General features: G+C 36.4%; 2 protein-coding genes across 2 annotated transcripts; one reads left to right on the top strand and one right to left on the bottom strand.

Annotated features, from left to right (window-relative positions):
- Positions 1-9,758: 9,758 nt before the first annotated feature.
- On the top strand, positions 9,759-13,321 carry LOC143609627 (cycloartenol synthase-like). Its single transcript, XM_077084334.1, has 17 exons — positions 9,759-9,869; positions 9,990-10,079; positions 10,168-10,362; positions 10,446-10,530; positions 10,594-10,760; positions 10,880-11,068; positions 11,195-11,308; positions 11,407-11,529; positions 11,605-11,727; positions 11,800-11,898; positions 11,986-12,042; positions 12,112-12,158; positions 12,236-12,379; positions 12,469-12,646; positions 12,718-12,798; positions 12,876-12,959; positions 13,043-13,321. The coding sequence occupies exons 1-17, from the start codon at positions 9,849-9,851 to the stop codon at positions 13,157-13,159; spliced, it is 1,914 nt and encodes a 637-aa protein (XP_076940449.1). The 5' UTR covers positions 9,759-9,848; the 3' UTR covers positions 13,160-13,321.
- A 1,385-nt stretch (positions 13,322-14,706) lies between these two features.
- LOC143609621 (NAD kinase 2, chloroplastic-like) lies at positions 14,707-18,035 on the bottom strand. Its single transcript, XM_077084329.1, has 8 exons — positions 17,971-18,035; positions 16,809-17,871; positions 16,612-16,733; positions 15,826-15,967; positions 15,510-15,734; positions 15,327-15,401; positions 15,152-15,253; positions 14,707-15,023 (listed from the first exon to the last, which is right to left on the bottom strand). The coding sequence occupies exons 1-8, from the start codon at positions 18,033-18,035 to the stop codon at positions 14,820-14,822; spliced, it is 1,998 nt and encodes a 665-aa protein (XP_076940444.1). The 3' UTR covers positions 14,707-14,819.
- Positions 18,036-18,605: the final 570 nt, after the last annotated feature.

Genomic DNA, 18,605 nt, shown 5'->3' with positions numbered 1-18,605 from the left:
ATAGTATATCGTGTGGGCGTTTGAAATAATAAATACCATGCTCCCACTTCACGATATATACCTTAAGATCCGAATCAAACTGCCACGCGACTAAATCACCTCTCACATCTTTCGCTGGCTTGTACTTCTTCATCTGGTATGCAGATGCTTGAGCCTTTGCCAATTTAACTTCCTCCTATTCGTGATAACGAAAGGTCTCGATCGTCTTGTTCATCCTCTTCACATCATGCTCGAACATACCATCCAAAGCACGTTTGCGCTTTTTCTCTGTCGTCGATAATTGACTAGTCTCAGCAACTTTATTCCACTTTTCCCTTTCTTCTCGCAATCGACGTTCTGCTGATTCAAAATGCTCTGTAGTAAAGAATGGAATACCTGAGTCGTTGTTGTTGTCAGTGTAAAACTCAAGGTACTTCTCAGCAGTAACATCCTCTACCTCCACTTCATCATATTCAGGCATATTCCCATGTGGAATGCCTTTATTTGCACTTTCCTCGAACTTAATGTCCACATCCACACTCTTTCCCAATTCCTCAACCTCCTCTGCATTTAGATCCAGAAGCAGGGCAATCTGTTCTTTAGTCAACGATAGTCAACAAACTCACCCTCTTCAATCTCATCAGCATTTACTATACTCCTCACTATCCCTTTCATATCAACAAAAATAATTCTATAACTTTAATTTAAACCGTACCGATCTTTGATCGGGTGATTTTAATGTATTTCAATTGAAACATTAATGGGCTTAATTGTCGTTAATGAGTTTGATTGTTTATTTAAATCATTAAAAACCCTAATTGGTTTTTAATATTATTTAATTCCGTAATGAGAGTGCATCTCATTCGTTAAGGAATTTAGGTGATTCGTTAATTGGTTTAATGAATGTAATGCCTTTCGTTATTTAAAACATAACGAATGAGTATCTCATTCGTTATGATGACATTTGCTTCCGTTGTGCGTAACGAATGGAAAACATTCGCTTAAACAATTAACGAATGGAATGATCTTAATGTATCATTCGTTAAATTGTTAATGAATGACTCTAATATTCGTTATATAGTTAACGAATGGAAGAGTTAATGTATTATTCGTTATATGACTAACGAATGTGAATCTTATTCGTTTAATAATCTTGAACGAATCAGAGGTTTAAGTTAACGAATGAGGCCATTCGTTAGTTCAAAATTTGAACGAATGACCTTAGAAAGCGTGAAATTATTGGGTTTATAGTCCCAATGTTAGACAATGACCTTTCATTCGCCATTTTCCTATTTCATTGTCAACTTAACAAACCTCTTGCAAAATGTTTCTGTGATCTTATACCTGTGTGTTAGCCTAATTGACTGACATATTCGTGTTCTACAGGTATTGACGATTCCATCATACAATATTTATGGAATTTCATCGGTTAATTAGGGGTTAACTGAATGGATTTAATACTTGAATTAACCGAACAGTTCACTCATGTCAAAACACATATGTTAATCAAAAGTATAACAGATGAGGTTTTGTTTAATGTATTAAACTGATTTTCTATCATGGTTGGTTAGGTTAATTGGTAACTGTAATAGCAGATCAATGAGTTCAGAGAGGAGAATCGTCGTCTTTGACTGTATTAGAGTCAAAATTGAGTGTAAAATTGACTTCTGATAGTCAAATTGGTAAACTAAATCAGATTTGTTATAGTTATAACGAATGATAGTCTGATTCGTTAGCTTGTTAATGAATAACTATAGGATTCATTAAAGTAGCGAATGGGTGATCCTGCTCTTAACGAATAAGAGATAACGAATCTGAGTTGATTCGTTAATGTGATACGAATAAGGTAACGAATCAGATATGATTAGTTAATGTATTGAAAACCAGATTAGTTATAATGACGAATGAACTAATGTATAAGTTTTATTTGTTATTAATAACGAATGTCAAACATTATTGTATAACGAATGTCTCATTCGTTTCATCTATTATAACGAATGAGATATATATTCGTTAATTAGAACACAATTGATGAATATTATACTAACATTTTTGTTTATTTTAACAGTAATGGCAGACGACAACATTCAGAACCCTGTTCCCGAACAAAATCCCGAGGCTAACCCTGAACAACAGCCTCAAGCTCAAGATCAAGATCTAGCCGAACCTGAACAAGCTCCAGTGTTATTATCATGGAACAAGAGCCACAACATCTTTGCCTATCTAGAGCCGAACTTTGAAGACTCACCGATCTTCGGGGGCATGATCAGTTTCTTGACACGTTCCAGAATATATAAGGCCATCTCTACTTATGAAGTTGTTTATCAGAGTATTATACGTGCTTTTTGGGATACCGCTAGATTATGATGACATCGATGAATTCATTGTTTAGGTATACGATTATGAACGATTACGTTAACTGTGTGCACTGTGTGTGTTGAGAGAACAGTTTGACAGAGTAACGACACAGAGAGAGATTAATAAGAACTTCGTTACATTAAAGATAATTTACAGGGTATATATAGGGGATGACCACATTCATTAAGTTAACACTTAACGAATGTGTCATTCGTTACATTAACACATACGAATGAACATTTCATTCGTTAATACATTTAAACATAACGAATAGCCCTCATTCGTTATCTCATTCGTTAATCAAGGTTAACGAATGAGCTTACATTTAATACGAATGTGTTACATTCGTTACGGGGTAACGAATGTAACTTACAATAGAGCAAATGTCATTTTACATTATAAGACCCTATATTATAAAACAATTACATTAATGAACTCATAAAGACCGAGACGTACAAAACATGTATCAACACGTTCCCATGGATGAGTATGCACAATTTCATCTGTCAGTTTGCAGACATTGTGTTCCTTGTGGTCCGTTTCTTAATGGTAATAAGACGCGAGCAAGGGGACAATCTATGACTCACAGCGTGGTTTGATCAAGTCTGTAATTCATTTAGTACATAAAGTTGTTGGGTTGGATTTTTGATAAGGAATATTGGAATCTTCTCAACCTCCTCAGAAAAAGGCTAAGTATGGACTTCGAGCAAGCCTAGACGATCGAGCATGGTTTTACTACTTCGAGCAAGGTCTTCAGAACCTTAAATGCTAAACTTCAACAAGCAAGAGTATTCTTCTATCGAGCATGGATTGCCAATCGAGCAAACAGCTTGATCATACAAGTTTTAACCAAGTGTACGAGCACATGATGATCGAGCACATGGGGACAAGCATGGATTCAATAAGAAGATGTCATGTTATCAAAGCAACGACTTCGAGCACAGTTCAGTTCCACGAGCAGGATTTACTTCTGAGCTTGCTAAAGATTGTTGAATAAGTCTAAGGACAAGACTTAAGACGTCAAGAAGAATGAGCTTGCTCGATTGACTTGTTCGAGCAAAGCAAGGATTGGTCAAGAGGAATGAAGCCTGCTGGAGGAGAATATCTTCACTGAAGATATTCTAAGTAAAGTATGATCGAGGACATTCATCGAGCATATCCAGCATAGTGAGTCTGCTCGAGCAAGATTGTTACCTTGCTCGAGGACTCAACACCTGATTCCGCCGGGATATTCAAGAGGCCTTTGGGTTACAGAGTTGTTGTGTTCTTGTTAACCTTTTCTAAGGTTTCATCCGACTCACGGTCCTGACAAGTGGTATCAGAGCTTTGGAAGCTCGCTGAAGGCCACGGGACTGAAGGTTCGTGAAAAAGCTTGAAGCTTTACTCTGTTTTTCTGCTGCAAAACCCAGATCTACTGAAATGGAAGACCAAGAAGTCTTTACCAACAAAATTCCCAGATTGCTTGGACAAGAAAATTTTATCAAATAGAAGGTGCTCTTTGAAGCAGCTGTAAACTACAACGACCCAGAGCTTTGGACTTCTATCACTGACGGAAACTATGTTCCTTCAACTGCTCCGAACAACAATGCCACCGTTGAGCTAAAAATGAAGAAAAGGGACGATAAGGCTCTGTCTATGCTGAAGTTAGGTCTGTCTTGGGAGATACCGACAACCGTCAACCATCACAAAACTGCTAAAGAAATGTATGATGCAGTTATTGATATGTTTGAAGGAAATACTGAACTGAGAGATATCAAGAAAGACAGACTGAAGCAACAGCTTGATAGGTTCAAGTTTAAAGATGGAGAAAGACTAAAATCAGTCCTGCAAAGGTTCATGGTAATTGTTAATGATATAAGAACAACTGACCTGCAAATTTCTGATTTCGAGCTAAATAAGAAGCTTTTGTCAACTTGTCTGGTGAGTGGTACACAGCCAACAAATTCATCAAGGAAAAGGTGAGTTTCCCCAACTTTAAGTTGGATGATGTAATTGCATTTCTCAAGGCTGCAGAACATGAGATGATCGAAAACCACATGATTAGGGAAGATAAGCCTAGTTTCCAAGTGAACAATGCTCTAGTAGCTCCTATGGGAAATCTTTCAATCAAGAATCAGCAGCCTATCATTGAAGAGCCATCTGAGACAAATTCAACATGTGGTGGTCACCCAAGATTTAATGTTCAGCTAATTAAAGATGACGCAGCCTCAACAGCAAGTGGTCAGTCAACATTTGTGCAGAGCAACACCACTCAAGGAACAGACTACCAAGTTTGTTCTCCATGTTTACCGAGTCATATCATGCATTTATGGCCAAGAACCTGATAAACACAAGCATTGTGCAGGAAGATCTCGAACAAATAGATGCTGATGACTTGGAGGATATGGACATAAAATGGCAGGCAGCCATGTTAGCTGTGAGAAGCAAGAGATTATACAACAGAACTAGAAGATCAAGCATCAATGGTCCAAACGAGAGAATAGGTTTTGACAAATCAAAAGCAATCTGCTACAACTATCAACAACGTGGACACTTTGCAAAAGAGTGCAACATGCCAAAGCAAGTTGGTAACCAGGTCAATCAAAATCAATTTTACCAAAATCAGAACCAGAACTTCTAGCATCAAAGAAATCAGATCACCAACCAAAACCCCTATCGAAACCAAATCAGACCCCAGCAACAACCCTTTCAGCCTCAAAGGAACAACCAACTGCAGATTCACAGTAATCAGAACAGAGTCAATCAGAACAATGTGAATCAGGTTAGGGATCAAGGGAACGTTGCAGTGACAAGGGTGCCTCAGGATGGGGAGTTTGATTGGAGTAATCACGCAGCTGAGATTGAGAAGGCGAATGTTGCCTTTATGGCCAAAGTGCAAGACAAGCCAGAATCTTCTAATGCGCAGGTACATTATGATATTTCAATTTCTGATCTTCTTATTACAATTGATGAACTCAATTAGGAAGTTGGAAAATGAAAAACTGAATGTGGAAGAAAGAAAACATTCTTAAATGTGTATGAAGCCAGTGAAGCAACTTATGAAAATCAAATCAAGGGGCTTGAAGAAGATTGTATGCAAGCATACAGAACCCAATCAAGAATGACAGTTGAAATTGAGGGTTTGAAAAAGCTGTATGCTGAAAAGAAGTTGAAAAATGCAAATTTGTTGATTCAAATGGAATTCTTGAAAAACCTTGTGTCTATAGGAAATATAGTGCGATTTGTTGATAAAATGATAGAGGAAGAGAAGTACAAAAAGGTGCCACCACCTTTCTGTGACAGCTATCCACTGAAAGTAGACAAGGAAAGCAGGAATGAATATCTGAAACAATTCAAGAATGTGTTTGATGACAAAGCTGATTTTGTAAAACAGTATGATGATGTAATTGTGGATGAGAATGGAGAGTTTGCAGTGAAGCAGAATGAGGAACCAGAGATGAAGAAGAATGCAAAGAAGAATGATGAGAAAAAGAAATGGAGTGAATACTCCAGTGAAGAAAGTAACTGCAGTTGTGGCAGCACAAAATCATCTAAGGGCAAGAAGCAAAAGGGGTCAAGCAAGAAGAAAAATGAAAAGATTCCTCTTCTGCCAAAGATGACTCCAAAATTGAAGAAGCACTATGAAAAAATAAGAAAAGAACATGTGGTGTTTGACATTTGTGTAAGACCACAGCCAGAAATCAAAAGAAGAAATGAAGTGGAAATGAAACCAAAACTACCATAAGAAAAGATCTAAAAACTACAAAAACAAGTTTAATTGTATATTTATTATGGCCAAATATGATTTTAATAATCCAAACTATGACACTTTATCTATAACTAAATCATATTCGTTATTTATATAGTGACTATCACAATTTTCACTTTCGTTATCGAGAGGAATCCCAGTCACATAATCATAGATTCAGAGATTTCACTTTCGCTTCTTCAACAAACAATTCATCCTATATAACTAGCCACTATACCCATATTAAAAAAAATGTATTAAATAAAATTTATATTTGTATGGTTAATGCCAAGAACTTATGTAAACCATAAGACTGTATCTATCTATGTGTGATCGTGGAGGGGTATGTCGTCACATAGGCGTAGGGCTCACGACCATGGCACACCACACTTGTTGTCTGTTGTGTGGGACTGTGGCCGTGTTTAAAACCCATACGAGCAATGAAAACCATTATCCTCATTAGTGTTAAGAAAAAAATTTGATAGTGAATAAGTGATGTTAATTAAACGAACAAACATGAACACATATTTTGTTCGTTCATTTATGTTCATGAGCATCCGCTTATGCTCATTCATTTATGTTCATTTATTTACGTTTGTTTATTTTTACTCGTTTATGTTGGAATAAATACAAAAGTTGTTATTATATTTGTATAAATATAAACATAAAAGGAGTTCGATTAAGTTACATACACACACATTTACTTGGTTATTTTTAATTGAAGTAAATTAATCATCATGATCATCCACTAGAGTTTGGAATGAATTGGGATATATTAGACTTGTTTGTTTGTGTTCATTAGTGCTAATTTGTGTTCATTGATATTTGCCTATCTATGTTCATCGTGCTTGTTAAATTATGTTTGTTTGTTTTTTTATTTAATTTTGTTTGTGTTCGTTTACGTTCATGAACTACTCGTTTAGACTTGAAACTAATGAGCATGAACACACACGCTTGTTTTCTTAATAAACGAACATGAACAAAACAATTTGTTCAATTACAAGTTCGTGTTTGGTTAAAGTTAAATGAACGAACATGAAATGTCACCATTCGTGCTCGTTAGGGCTGTCATTTTTAACAGCAACCCGAAACCCGACCCGAATACCTATTAACCCGAACTCGAAAGTACCCTTACTCATGAAACCCGAACCCGAATCTAAGAACCTGAGTACAACCCGAACTAATACGATTCGGGTACCGATTACTTTTTAATGGGTTTCGGGTAAACCCGAATAACCCATTTGACTCAATATTTATATTCAATGAATACCGCTGCCTACCCAACTCCTTTCTTAAGTCGCCTATTCCATTCTGATTCCAACCCCATCTATTGATTACTATTCTGACATTCATTAATTCCAGATATTATATATAACTATTTATTCATTCAACTGATAAGTTTTTGGGGCTTAGTTCATCAGTCGACCGGTTATTCATTCCATCAATCGAAGCGTTCTTCGGACTCTTTCGATTGGATTATGTGGTTTGTTATTGCTTATGTAAGTTAAAATTTGAAGATGATATATTTGCTTGAATTTTAGCATACATATATATCTTTTTAGTTTTTTAGGTAAAATACTCGAAACCTGATTAACCCGTACTCATAAAACCCAAATCCGAATAACCCAGGGGAGATTAGGGTGGATATGAGTACCCAAAAAAGAAATTTCTCGAACATGAGGAACCCGGAACCCGAATAACACCCCGAAGCATCCCAATCCGAAATATCTAAAACCTAAATTGAATTCAAGTAATGAATCTGGTGACGCGTGAAAACCTAAGTTAAGGAGAGGGGTTATTAGTGTAGTAATATAGCTCTTGAAGGGTGTTTGGAAAATAAAACTCCACTCCTGGACCAAGATAGATATAGATAGATATATGTATGTAAGCAGGCAGGCAGTCAGTGACTATTAAGCAAGCAGTAGCTGTAGTCAGTCAGTCTCATCCAAAACTCAAATCAGTTACTTCGATAACCGATTGTGTACTATGAATTTGTGCATTTCATTCTGTTCAGTAACAGTTGAGCATGCACCTGATTTGATTGTGAAGAACAAGTAAACAATGTGGAAACTGAAGATCGCAGAGGGAGGGAGGGAGTCCGTGGCTCCGTACAACAAACGGTCACCTCGGCCGGCAGTTCAGATCTACTTATGCGCAGTCAGGTTCAGGTAGGTACATTTTAATTCATTCATATGCTAGGATTGGTAGTTTACAACACTATTCAAATGAAATGTGAATCATCCGCCAATCACTTGCTGCAGTTATTATTCACTTTTCGGTCTATCCTAATTGGATCCGTGATCGATTTCTAGGTTTCGTTGTAAACCTAAATCAATTTGCAGTAGGTCCTTCGATTTTAGATATGGCATGCCTGCAAGTTGTGTTGGTACTTCTTGTAGGCTAGAGAATGTAAGGTATAATGGCCTGTTTGCATGTAATTAGGTAATTGCATTTTGGTAGTTTGCCGTAGCAACAAAACCAGATGTAGACCTAATAGGCGAAAATCGACTTGTTCGTTTGTATAACAGATAGATTTACAAGCCAGCTTTCTGTTTTAATTGCTGGTTGATGAGAGTTATGAGTGTGATAAATTATTAGCAGTCAAGTTTCTTTAGTACTTTGATTTGAAAAGTAAAGAAGTGGAATTGATGGTTAGTGTAATTTCCATGCTGAAGTTTCATTGTCAATGGTCCCTAAGCTATGCATTCAAGGATAAATGTCTTATTGCTTAAATTAGGCTGAGTTGCATGATTGATGTTTCCAGCACAGAACCAGATATGCTCAAATGATGAATGATACCAAGTACAAGTGTCATGGCTGAATTGGATAACCAAGTAATAAATAACATGGGCCTATCTCAATGTCATGTCATTATCTGTCTTATCTTGGTGTGGACCTATGCCTTGAATGTGCCTAGCTGCTTTTAGTTTGCTCTGCACAAGTTCTATTTAAAATACACAAAAAGGTGAATTTGTATGCCATAGGTATAGTTATTATTAAATCCTGGATTAACTAACAAGATAACATGGGTTAATGATGAACCATGAAGATGATAGGCCATTTTTCTTTTTGGTTAACTGGATTAGTAACTATGTGATGATAGCTAGGTCTGCTGGGATCGCATAAGTACCCGACATAAATTGGTATTTATATAATTTATCACAAGCAATCATAGTTCCATCAAACCATCTCTCTCCCTTAAGTTATATATGCATTTGAAGGATATGAATATGCTCATTTCTATGTGGATTTTCCAATCAATCAATCAATCAATCAATCATGCCCAGTAAAATCCCACCGACAGCAAAGCTATAAGTAGGGTCTGGGGAGGGTGGGATGTAGGCACACCGTACCTCTATCCAAAGGAATAAAGAGGTGGCTTCCAGAGAGAACCTCGGCTCTAAGTACATGTGTATGAAGCAAAATAAAGGAAATCAAAGTTTAACAGTTATATAAAAACTACTACTAATTATAATAATATTAATAATAAGATCACAGTTTAACAGCTATATAAAAGCTAATAATAATTATAATAATAATAATAATATATGTAAGGGAAATACCATTATGGAAGGGATTTTCAATAAAATTATTTTCACTTTATTTTTGAATATTGTAGTTTGCAAAGGAGAGATCACTCTCTGCTTTCCCACCAAAAGTCAATATTAAAGATGCTGAAGATATCAGAGAGGATAAAGTAACAAATGTATTAAGAAGAGCTATCGGTTTCCATTCAACCATTCAAGCGGATGATGGACATTGGCCGGGAGACTACGGAGGACCTATGTTTCTATTGCCTGGTTTGGTTAGTCTTGTCTTGTCTTCTCATTTACAGTTTTTTTAGCGTTTTTTACTACAGTTTCAAGTTTAAAAGAATTTTTATATCCATGTAATGGTGACAGTGCAAGTTAATCTTACGAATCAGGTTATCACTCTAACTGTTACTGGCGCACTGAATGCGGTCTTATCTAAAGAGCATAAAAGGGAGATGTGTTGCTATTTATACAATCATCAGGTATGCATATCTTAGTGTTTTCCTTGTTTTGTACATGTCTTATGTTTTCAAGAGTCATTGAGAGAATAATAGAATGCTATAACTACAGAATATAGATGGTGGGTGGGGCCTACACATTGAGGGTCATAGCACCATGTTTGGTAGTGCCTTAAACTATGTTACTTTGAGATTGCTTGGTGAAGGGGCTAATGATGGAGAAGGGGCAATGGAGAAAGGGCGGAAATGGATTTTGGACCATGGTGGTGCCACTTACATAACATCATGGGGAAAGTTCTGGCTTTCAGTATAGCTACTTTTCCTTAATCTTGCTCATTTGATTTTACATTTTATACATCCCTTTTTTCTCATATATGCTGTTAAAAATAGGTACTTGGTGTATTTGAGTGGTCTGGAAATAATCCAATGCCTCCTGAGATGTGGCTCCTTCCTTATTTCCTTCCTGTGCATCCAGGTGAGTGCCTCTTCTTCATTATTATCATGCAAACATATTATAACTTTTAGTAAAACCTTTCAGGTAGGATGTGGTGTCACTGTCGAATGGTCTACCTGCCTATGTCATACTTATATGGGAGGAGGTTTGTGGGGCCCATCACATCCACAGTTCTAGCCTTGAGAAAGGAACTTTTTACCGTTCCCTATCATGACATAGATTGGAATAATGCACGAAACCTTTGCGCAAAGGTTTGTTTCCGTTGTCTACATTTGTTTTTATTTTGTTCAAGACGTTAATAAGGATGATAAGTTTCTTTCACCTATTTTCATTTATGCTATTTTAAATAATTTATCTTACTTACTCGCAGGAAGATCTTTACTACCCACACCCACTCATACAAGACATACTTTGGGCAACGGTTCACAAGTTTGTGGAGCCTGTGCTCATGACATGGCCCGGGAAGAAGTTAAGAGAAAAGGCTCTTAAAACTGCAATGGAACATATTCATTATGAGGATGAGAATACTCGTTATATATGCATAGGGCCAGTTAACAAGGTAAATAGGCTTTATGTTTGTTTTTGTTATTTCATTATCATCTATGTACTGGGTTATGATAGAAGACCCAAACTCAGATTTTTATACCGAAAGATGTTTTTTTTAGAACCTAAATATTAATTTCAGGTGTTAAATATGCTCTGCTGCTGGGCAGAAGACCCAAACTCAGAGGCTTTCAAGTTGCACCTCCCAAGAATACCTGATTATCTGTGGATTGCTGAAGACGGCATGAAAATGCAGGTCTGCAGATGTGGCACTTTGTCATGTTACGTTATTTAGTAACTTTTTTATTGTTACTATAAGGGGAACACAAATAAATGGAATGTCATGTAATTCAGGGGTATAATGGTAGTCAGTTATGGGATACTGCATTCGCCATTCAAGCAATTATTGCTACAAACCTCATTGAAGACTTTGGTCCAACATTGAAAAAAGGACACATGTATATAAAGAGGTCACAGGTAATCTTTTGCTTCTTCCAAATGTGGTTAGTTTTGCTTCTTTCTAATTCTTCTTTTTTTAATCTGGCTCTAAAGGTGTTAGATAACTGCTATGGTGATCTTGATTATTGGTACCGCCACATTTCAAAAGGCGCTTGGCCATTTTCAACTGCAGACCACGGTTGGCCCATTTTGGATTGTAGTGCAGAAGGGCTAAAGGTAAATATTACTTTACCGTATTCAAGTTGTCAATTTGTTAGCTGTTAACACACTTGATTTGCTTTCTATTAGGCTGCACTTTTGCTTTCAAAATTGCCATCAGAACTTGTTGATGAACTGTTGGATGCAAACCGATTCTATGATGCAGTCAGTGTTATTCTATCTTTACAGGTAATTCTGGTTTTAGTAATTCTTCGTTGACACTTGTAATATCATTGTAGCATAATGCTGGTTCTGGTTTTATAAATATCATTTCAGAACTCTGATGGTAGTTTTGCAACATATGAACTCACAAGATCCTACAGCTGGTTAGAGGTATGCAAGCAATATAATTTTCCCAATCTATATTAATTGTCATTAAACATGTTTCTGACACACTTTCAGTTGGTAAATCCTGCTGAAACTTTTGGTGACATTGTTATCGACTACCCGTAAGATATCAAACCTCTTCTCTAATATTCTTTATCTAGAATTTGTGATTGTTTACCTACTGGGTATGATGTTTCAGATATGTGGAGTGTACCTCTGCTGCAATTCAAGCTCTGGTGCTATTTAAAAAATTGTACCCTAATCATAGGAAAGAAGAAGTACAACGTTGCATTAATAAAGCTGCTGCTTTTATTGAATCAATCCAAGCACCAGATGGTTCATGGTTCGTTTCACACCTTATTATTTAATGAAATTATTCAATATATGTATAGAATTTGATCATGTCAGAACATTTTGCAATATGTTCATTAGGTACTGGTCGTGGGCAGTTTGCTTCACGTATGGCACATGGTTTGGGATCAAAGGGTTAGTGGCTGCCGGAAAGAACTTCTCTAACTGCTCTAGCATCCGCAACGCCTGTAACTTTTTGTTGTCCAAACAACTTGCTTCGGGCGGTTGGGGAGAGAGCTACCTCTCATGTCAGAACAAGGTCAAAATTGGGATTTTAGTCAACCTTTGACTTATTTCTTTCAAATTTTCTGATCGGTATCTTCTATGCAGGTGTATACCAATCTAGAGGGAAATCGGTCTCATGTGGTAAATACAGGGTGGGCTATGTTAGCTCTCATTGATGCTGAGCAGGTATGCATCCAAAGTCAAAGTCAATGTCAGTTATTAGCTTTCATATGCTAACATTATTTTTTTTAAATACTTTTCAGGCCAAAAGAGATCCAAAGCCATTGCACTCTGCGGCCCGAGTATTGATTAATTCTCAGATGGAAAATGGAGATTTCCCACAAGAGGTAATCTCGCGTCTTTATAGCCTGCTTCAGTTTTGACATAATATTAAAAATAATAAACATGTAATATTCTTGGAAATATGCAGGAGATTATGGGGGTGTTTAACAGGAATTGCATGATCACATATGCTGCTTACAGAAACATTTTCCCTATTTGGGCGTTGGGAGAGTTTCGGTGCCGAGTACTTCAGGCACAATCTTGAATTTACCTTATAGATTACATTGCAATGTTAGACATCCATCCATCCATTCATTTTAATCTTTCAGGATGAGGTTTTGAATGCTATCATTTAGTGAAGTTTTTGAACACCACCGTTTTGAGCAGCTGAACTGGTAGGCCCATAAAGATGTGATATATTTTATGCATCAGATAATTGTTTTTGTATAATTGCCATCTTGTTTTTGGTGGTGTTTTTTTCAATGGAAATATTCATGAGCTTAATGTGTGATGAACTTTTAAAAATGTTCATGCGTGCAGAAAGAGAGTCGTTTATTTCAGAATCATATTATGTTGATACGACGATAAATATATGAATCTTTGTTATGTTGATGGTGATGTATCGAAGATACATGTGAACGTAAGCGATCTCTAATGAATTTACCTTTTTTTATCAAATGAAAACGTAGCTTTAAAAATTTCAAGGTTGCTTACGAAACTAGTTTTAAATAAGAACTAGAGGTGCACAAACCAGTTTCAAAGTAAAAAATCGGTTTGCATTGGTCAACAAAAAGTCAAAAACGGGTTGAGTGTAAATTGTAAGGTTAGAAACCGGTTTCTTGACTGGGTAGTGATCGGTCTCTTGACTGGTTTTGATCAATTTTTGGTCGGTTTATTGGCCTGTTGGGTTTAACCAATTTGGAACCGGTTTCAAATTTCAATGGTGATAGGCTTGACGCATTCAAGGCCCATAGTTCTTATTTGGGGCCTACGCGCAAAACGAAGAAAAAAAAAAGCGAGGGTCTAAGAAAAAAAAGGCGCACCAAATGAAAGGAAAAAAATTAATATATATAATGCATTCCAATATTCGAAGAAGAGCATAATTCAAATACTAATCCATATCAAAATGTTAAAAACTTAAAATCACAAGTTTAAAAATAATAAATATTAAACCTTAGAAAATTAATATTATTTTCTTAAAAAACTTAGTTTTTAAACTATTTTATCCATCAGATTTTTGGGAAAATCAAGACTTCTTTTAATACTCTCACCTCTCTATTCCACCTTCTCTCTGAAACTCACCGAAATCTCGTCATAATCATGCCAGAAGCTCGCCTAAACGCCTTGATGGTGGCTAGGCGGTTTAGCTGCGCTGGCCTAAGCTTGCCGAAAGCTCACCATAATGCCTTGATGGTGGCTCGGCAGTTTAGCTGTGCTGGCCTCGCCTGAGCACCTAGGCGAGCGTCTCTTGCGCTTTTAGATAACTATGATGGTGATAATTATAAACCAGACCCAAACCAATGGTTTCCGGTTTTTGTGTACACCTCTAATAAGTATATAAAGGTCAGGTAGGTACATAAAGCAGTTAGATAACAGCATAATCCGCTTGCTTATTTTCTTTTTCCTCTTAATAAGTGGTTACGAAGTTCTAATGTTTCCGAAAGCATCAAAAGGCTTGTTATGAAACTTTTTTTTTCTGGCATTTAAAATTGTAAATAATAATCAACATGACAAATAACAATGCCAATAAACTAAAAAACCAGATAGCTTTCTTAATAAGAAGCATGCATATGGTAAAATCACTGTCTTGTATATCTTGTACCGTATAAATTCTAGGCTTAATCTATATAATATTGTGTTGACTTACCAGCATAATATGTACACTAAATTCACAAAAAAAATGGTAAAAAGATTCCTAAGTAAAATCAGAGCGCCTTCTGATCAAGTCTTTCATTCCAATTCAGGCATCGAATCAAGCTGCGAAACCAGTCACCCGTTTGGGCAAACTTGTTGACTGTTGGGAGTGGATGCTGACTCATGCATATACGCACCGAATCTCCTCTCGATAGCTGTTGCCTTCTCTTCCCATCAAATGACACCCAAGCGTTACTCCGTGCATCTTCTGGTATCTGCCATCAAAACAAACACTTTTCAATTATCTTCCAACTTTTGCAAAAATAATCTGACCAACAACCAAAAAGTCCCACTGAATCTATATGACCATAAGTGCATAACTGTATTTATGTATAATACTTGCCTTCAATTCAAGACGCGCAGAATCAGGAAGTATAACAGGTCTAAATGAGAGGGAATGTGGACAAATTGGAGTAAAAAGCATGCATGGAACATTTGGATGTACCTGCATTCATAATATACCCTTAAAATATTACCCTACCAGAATATTATATTATTTTTATTTTATTTTAGCATACCATAGAACCGCCTGCAGCTGTAGAGTAAGCTGTACTTCCTTTAGGTGTTGCCACTATAACTCCATCACCTTGCACCTATTAGATACAATAAATGCTAGTGTCAATATTGCATTTGCCTTCAAAGAACAGTCACAAATAAAAAAGGCGCCGCCACCCTATGAGTCTACTAACTCAACAACTAACCTTAGTAATAAGACGATTATGTTCATAGCACTCAACTTTGGAAAGATAAGGGTTAGAACCTCGGTCAACAACAACCTCATTCAAAACATCAAAAACCTTTCCAGGCATGGCTTTCCCATTTCTGAATATCTCACAACGAAGTCGCATTCTAAGAGTTATATAAACACCTTCCAGTGTGTTGTTTCCATGAATGACCCGTTTCAAATCCTGCCTATAGTCTTCAAACTGTACCACAGAAATTTATCACTAATCATTTTTATAGATAAAAATGGTATGACTCAAATTTTAATCACCCTGCGTTAAGTAAGATGCTTACAACATGTGAAGTGAGAAAACCGAGAGACCCGAGATTGAATGATACAACAGGGGGAACCGCACCTCTAAACAAGTTTGATGCATGCAGAATAACCCCGTCTCCCCCCAAGCACGCAATCAGATCTACCCTCTCATGAAGATCACTATAAGAACGTGACAAAAGCGCATGTCAGACTAAGGCTGTAAACTAGGCGAGCCGAACCTGGCTCGCCTCAGCTTGACTCGTTTACTTTCAACGAGCCAAAAATTCGAGCTCGGGCCAGCTCGTACCTCGTTCATTTCTTTTTTAGTATCTTTGTGCACGTATTGATATATAAAAGACAACTTTTTTTAACATACACATAATACAAAATTTATATACTAGAGAACTTATAACATTATATGTATTATTTTTGTTTTGTATTTTCACATTGTTTAAAGATCGAGACACATATTATATGTTTTTTTTTTCAATATTTTTATATGTTATTATTATTATTATTATTATCATATATATTAAAATTGGGGTTTATTTAAACCAGCCAACCCTGGCTCAGGCTCAGCTCGTTTACAAACTGAGCCGGCTTGGCTTGACTCATTTACAAACGAGCTTTTTTCGAGCCAACTTCAAGCGAGTCACGAGCTTTTTGAACAGCCCTACATCAGATATCAGGTTCGACTGAAAAACTGGTTATTTTATATGCAGGTTTGGTTGACCCGACATGCTTTTAGTCCAAACTTTTGCTTCTTTTAATAAACATTTGAATATGATTACAAAACCACACTTTTTTCAATACTAAGCTAATACCTTGTATCTTGACTGTAGAATGTCTGTACAAAGCCAAACCTGGGCATTCTTGCAAATACATCGTGAACCTCAGGTTCTACAAGAACATTCATATTTTCTTGGTGATACAAGAAAGATGCAACCTGTGTTTCAAGCAGAAAAAAACACCAATTTAAGTAAAATATTAAGTGACAAGAATACTATTGTGATGGAAGTACCTCTTCAGCTTGTTCCATTAATTCTTGGCCAAGTTTCTTCAAAAGTAACACAGTTTTGGGTGATGATTTCCACATCAGCATCTGCTGTTGGGTGCTGGGATGAGTAAAAGCTAATGAAGATTCTGTTACTTTTTCCCGAGTGCATGAAACGCCATCTGTTCTCACTAGAAACATCTCTGCTTTCTTTCTTGATTGGATTCTTACAACACCAGTTGTTGAAGCACACATATTTGCCTCAATCATTTCCACATCATCATTGCTTAATTCCTCTAAATCATCTGTTCGTGTGAAATGCGTCACTTTCCTATCTGCGTTATTAAATTCTTTCAAACTGGAGCGCGAATTATCTTGATTCTGAAGAACATTGTTCCCATTTGTTGAATCAAGATTGGTGATGCTTAAAACCGACCCATTATCATTAGGTTTCTTACTTGGTTTTGTTTGTTTCTCCAATCTTTTGTGTTCAAAAGTAAAATAAGTCGAAGGGGAAAAGGTTTTATTTTTTAAAAACTTGGACATTTCTTTTCTGGAGAAAACATTGGTAGGTGGTAACTGGGATTCAATAGGATTTACACACAGATTAACAAAACCCTCATTTCGATCATCATCAATTTTATTAAACCCTTCGGTGTAGGCCCCGTTATTGGTGGTAGAAGATTCTTCATTATCTTGAATTTGATTATTATTAGTTGAACTGTAACGAGCCATATATTGTCTCCATCTAGAAACCATTGCAGATGTTCTCAAAACACCTTCTTTACTGTGAAGATAAATTGGCTTCTTCATCGAGTCCGATATCAAATTTGAAAATTTCTCAACCTGCTCTATCGACGGTGCGTTCCCGACTTCAACCGGAAGTTTGACCAGGTCAACTTTCGCAGACGAAAGTGCATCTTGCAATGCGGTTTCATAGAATATATCATTCACACTCTCGGCTCTAATATCTACAACGCTTTTAAACCCATTTTCAACCAACCAGTTTAAACCTTCTTCTGTTAATTGGCCACCAACTTCACTAGATGGGATTCCAATTAGCAAACAACGAGTGAGGTGGAAGCCCAGCCTTTGTTAAAAAGATTTCACAATATCTTTTCATTTCACGCCTGAAAATAGCAAGCGGTGGAAGCTTATCTTGTATCATATCCACATCCGAAACACTAACCGAGACAATCTTATCTTCAAGCAATGGCTTATCTTCTCAAGGAAAAGCATATGAACACACTGCATTCACCTGTGAGTGGGTTGCATAATGCACTGTGAAGGCTTTCAGCAGCTCTAAACATTCGACAGTATGCTTCAACTTCAGCTAAGTGGACCCACCCATGGTAATTGTGTCAAATTATGGGATTGTAAATTAAAAACAAAAACTAAGAACTAGAGACTGGCTTGTAAAAAAGCTTAATCGGCTCGTAAGTCTAAACGAGTCTGTCATTAATTTAATTTTTGTTAATATATATCTAATAATTATTAATTAAAATATTTATATAATGTTAATGAAACAAATAACTAAATAATATATATTATGTTATATATAAAATTATAATTATATAAAAATTAATTAAGAAACAGTAAAGGAGTGGAGGTCGAGAAAGTTAAACGAGGCGAGCTGGATGGTAAGAAATTAGTGATTTAAAATGAAAATCTGGATCCATTTCAGAATGTAGGGAGTTAGGTTGGGTGTAGCAACCATAATAAACGAACAACAGATCTAAATGTAAGCGAAAGAATTCATTGGATGAGTGAGTCAGTGAATGCAATTTCCTGAGAATCCAAGGCAATGTTGGCATCGGCTCCAGC

Source organism: Bidens hawaiensis, unplaced genomic scaffold (assembly GCF_021521415.1).
Source record: "Bidens hawaiensis isolate Kalapana, Puna unplaced genomic scaffold, B.hawaiensis_p1.1 tig00006688_1, whole genome shotgun sequence".
Lineage (NCBI taxonomy): Eukaryota > Viridiplantae > Streptophyta > Magnoliopsida > Asterales > Asteraceae > Bidens > Bidens hawaiensis.
Note: the sequence above shows the minus strand (reverse complement) of the source record. Positions and strands in the feature narration are given on the sequence as shown.

Excerpts from the sequence above, each read along its gene's own strand:
- LOC143609627 (XM_077084334.1), top strand. The coding sequence starts at position 9,849 with ATGTTTCTATTGCCTGGTTTG. Across the intron at positions 10,531-10,593 it reads TTTCCTTCCTGTGCATCCAG|GTAGGATGTGGTGTCACTGT; the intron begins GTGAGTGCCTCT and ends AAAACCTTTCAG. Across the intron at positions 11,309-11,406 it reads AAGACGGCATGAAAATGCAG|GGGTATAATGGTAGTCAGTT; the intron begins GTCTGCAGATGT and ends CATGTAATTCAG.
- LOC143609621 (XM_077084329.1), bottom strand. The coding sequence starts at position 18,035 with ATGCAGTGTGTTCATATGCTTTTCCTTGAGAAGATAAGCCATTGCTTG. Across the intron at positions 16,734-16,808 it reads TAATGGAACAAGCTGAAGAG|GTTGCATCTTTCTTGTATCA; the intron begins GTACTTCCATCA and ends CTTGAAACACAG. Across the intron at positions 15,254-15,326 it reads CAGCTGCAGGCGGTTCTATG|GTACATCCAAATGTTCCATG; the intron begins GTATGCTAAAAT and ends TTATGAATGCAG.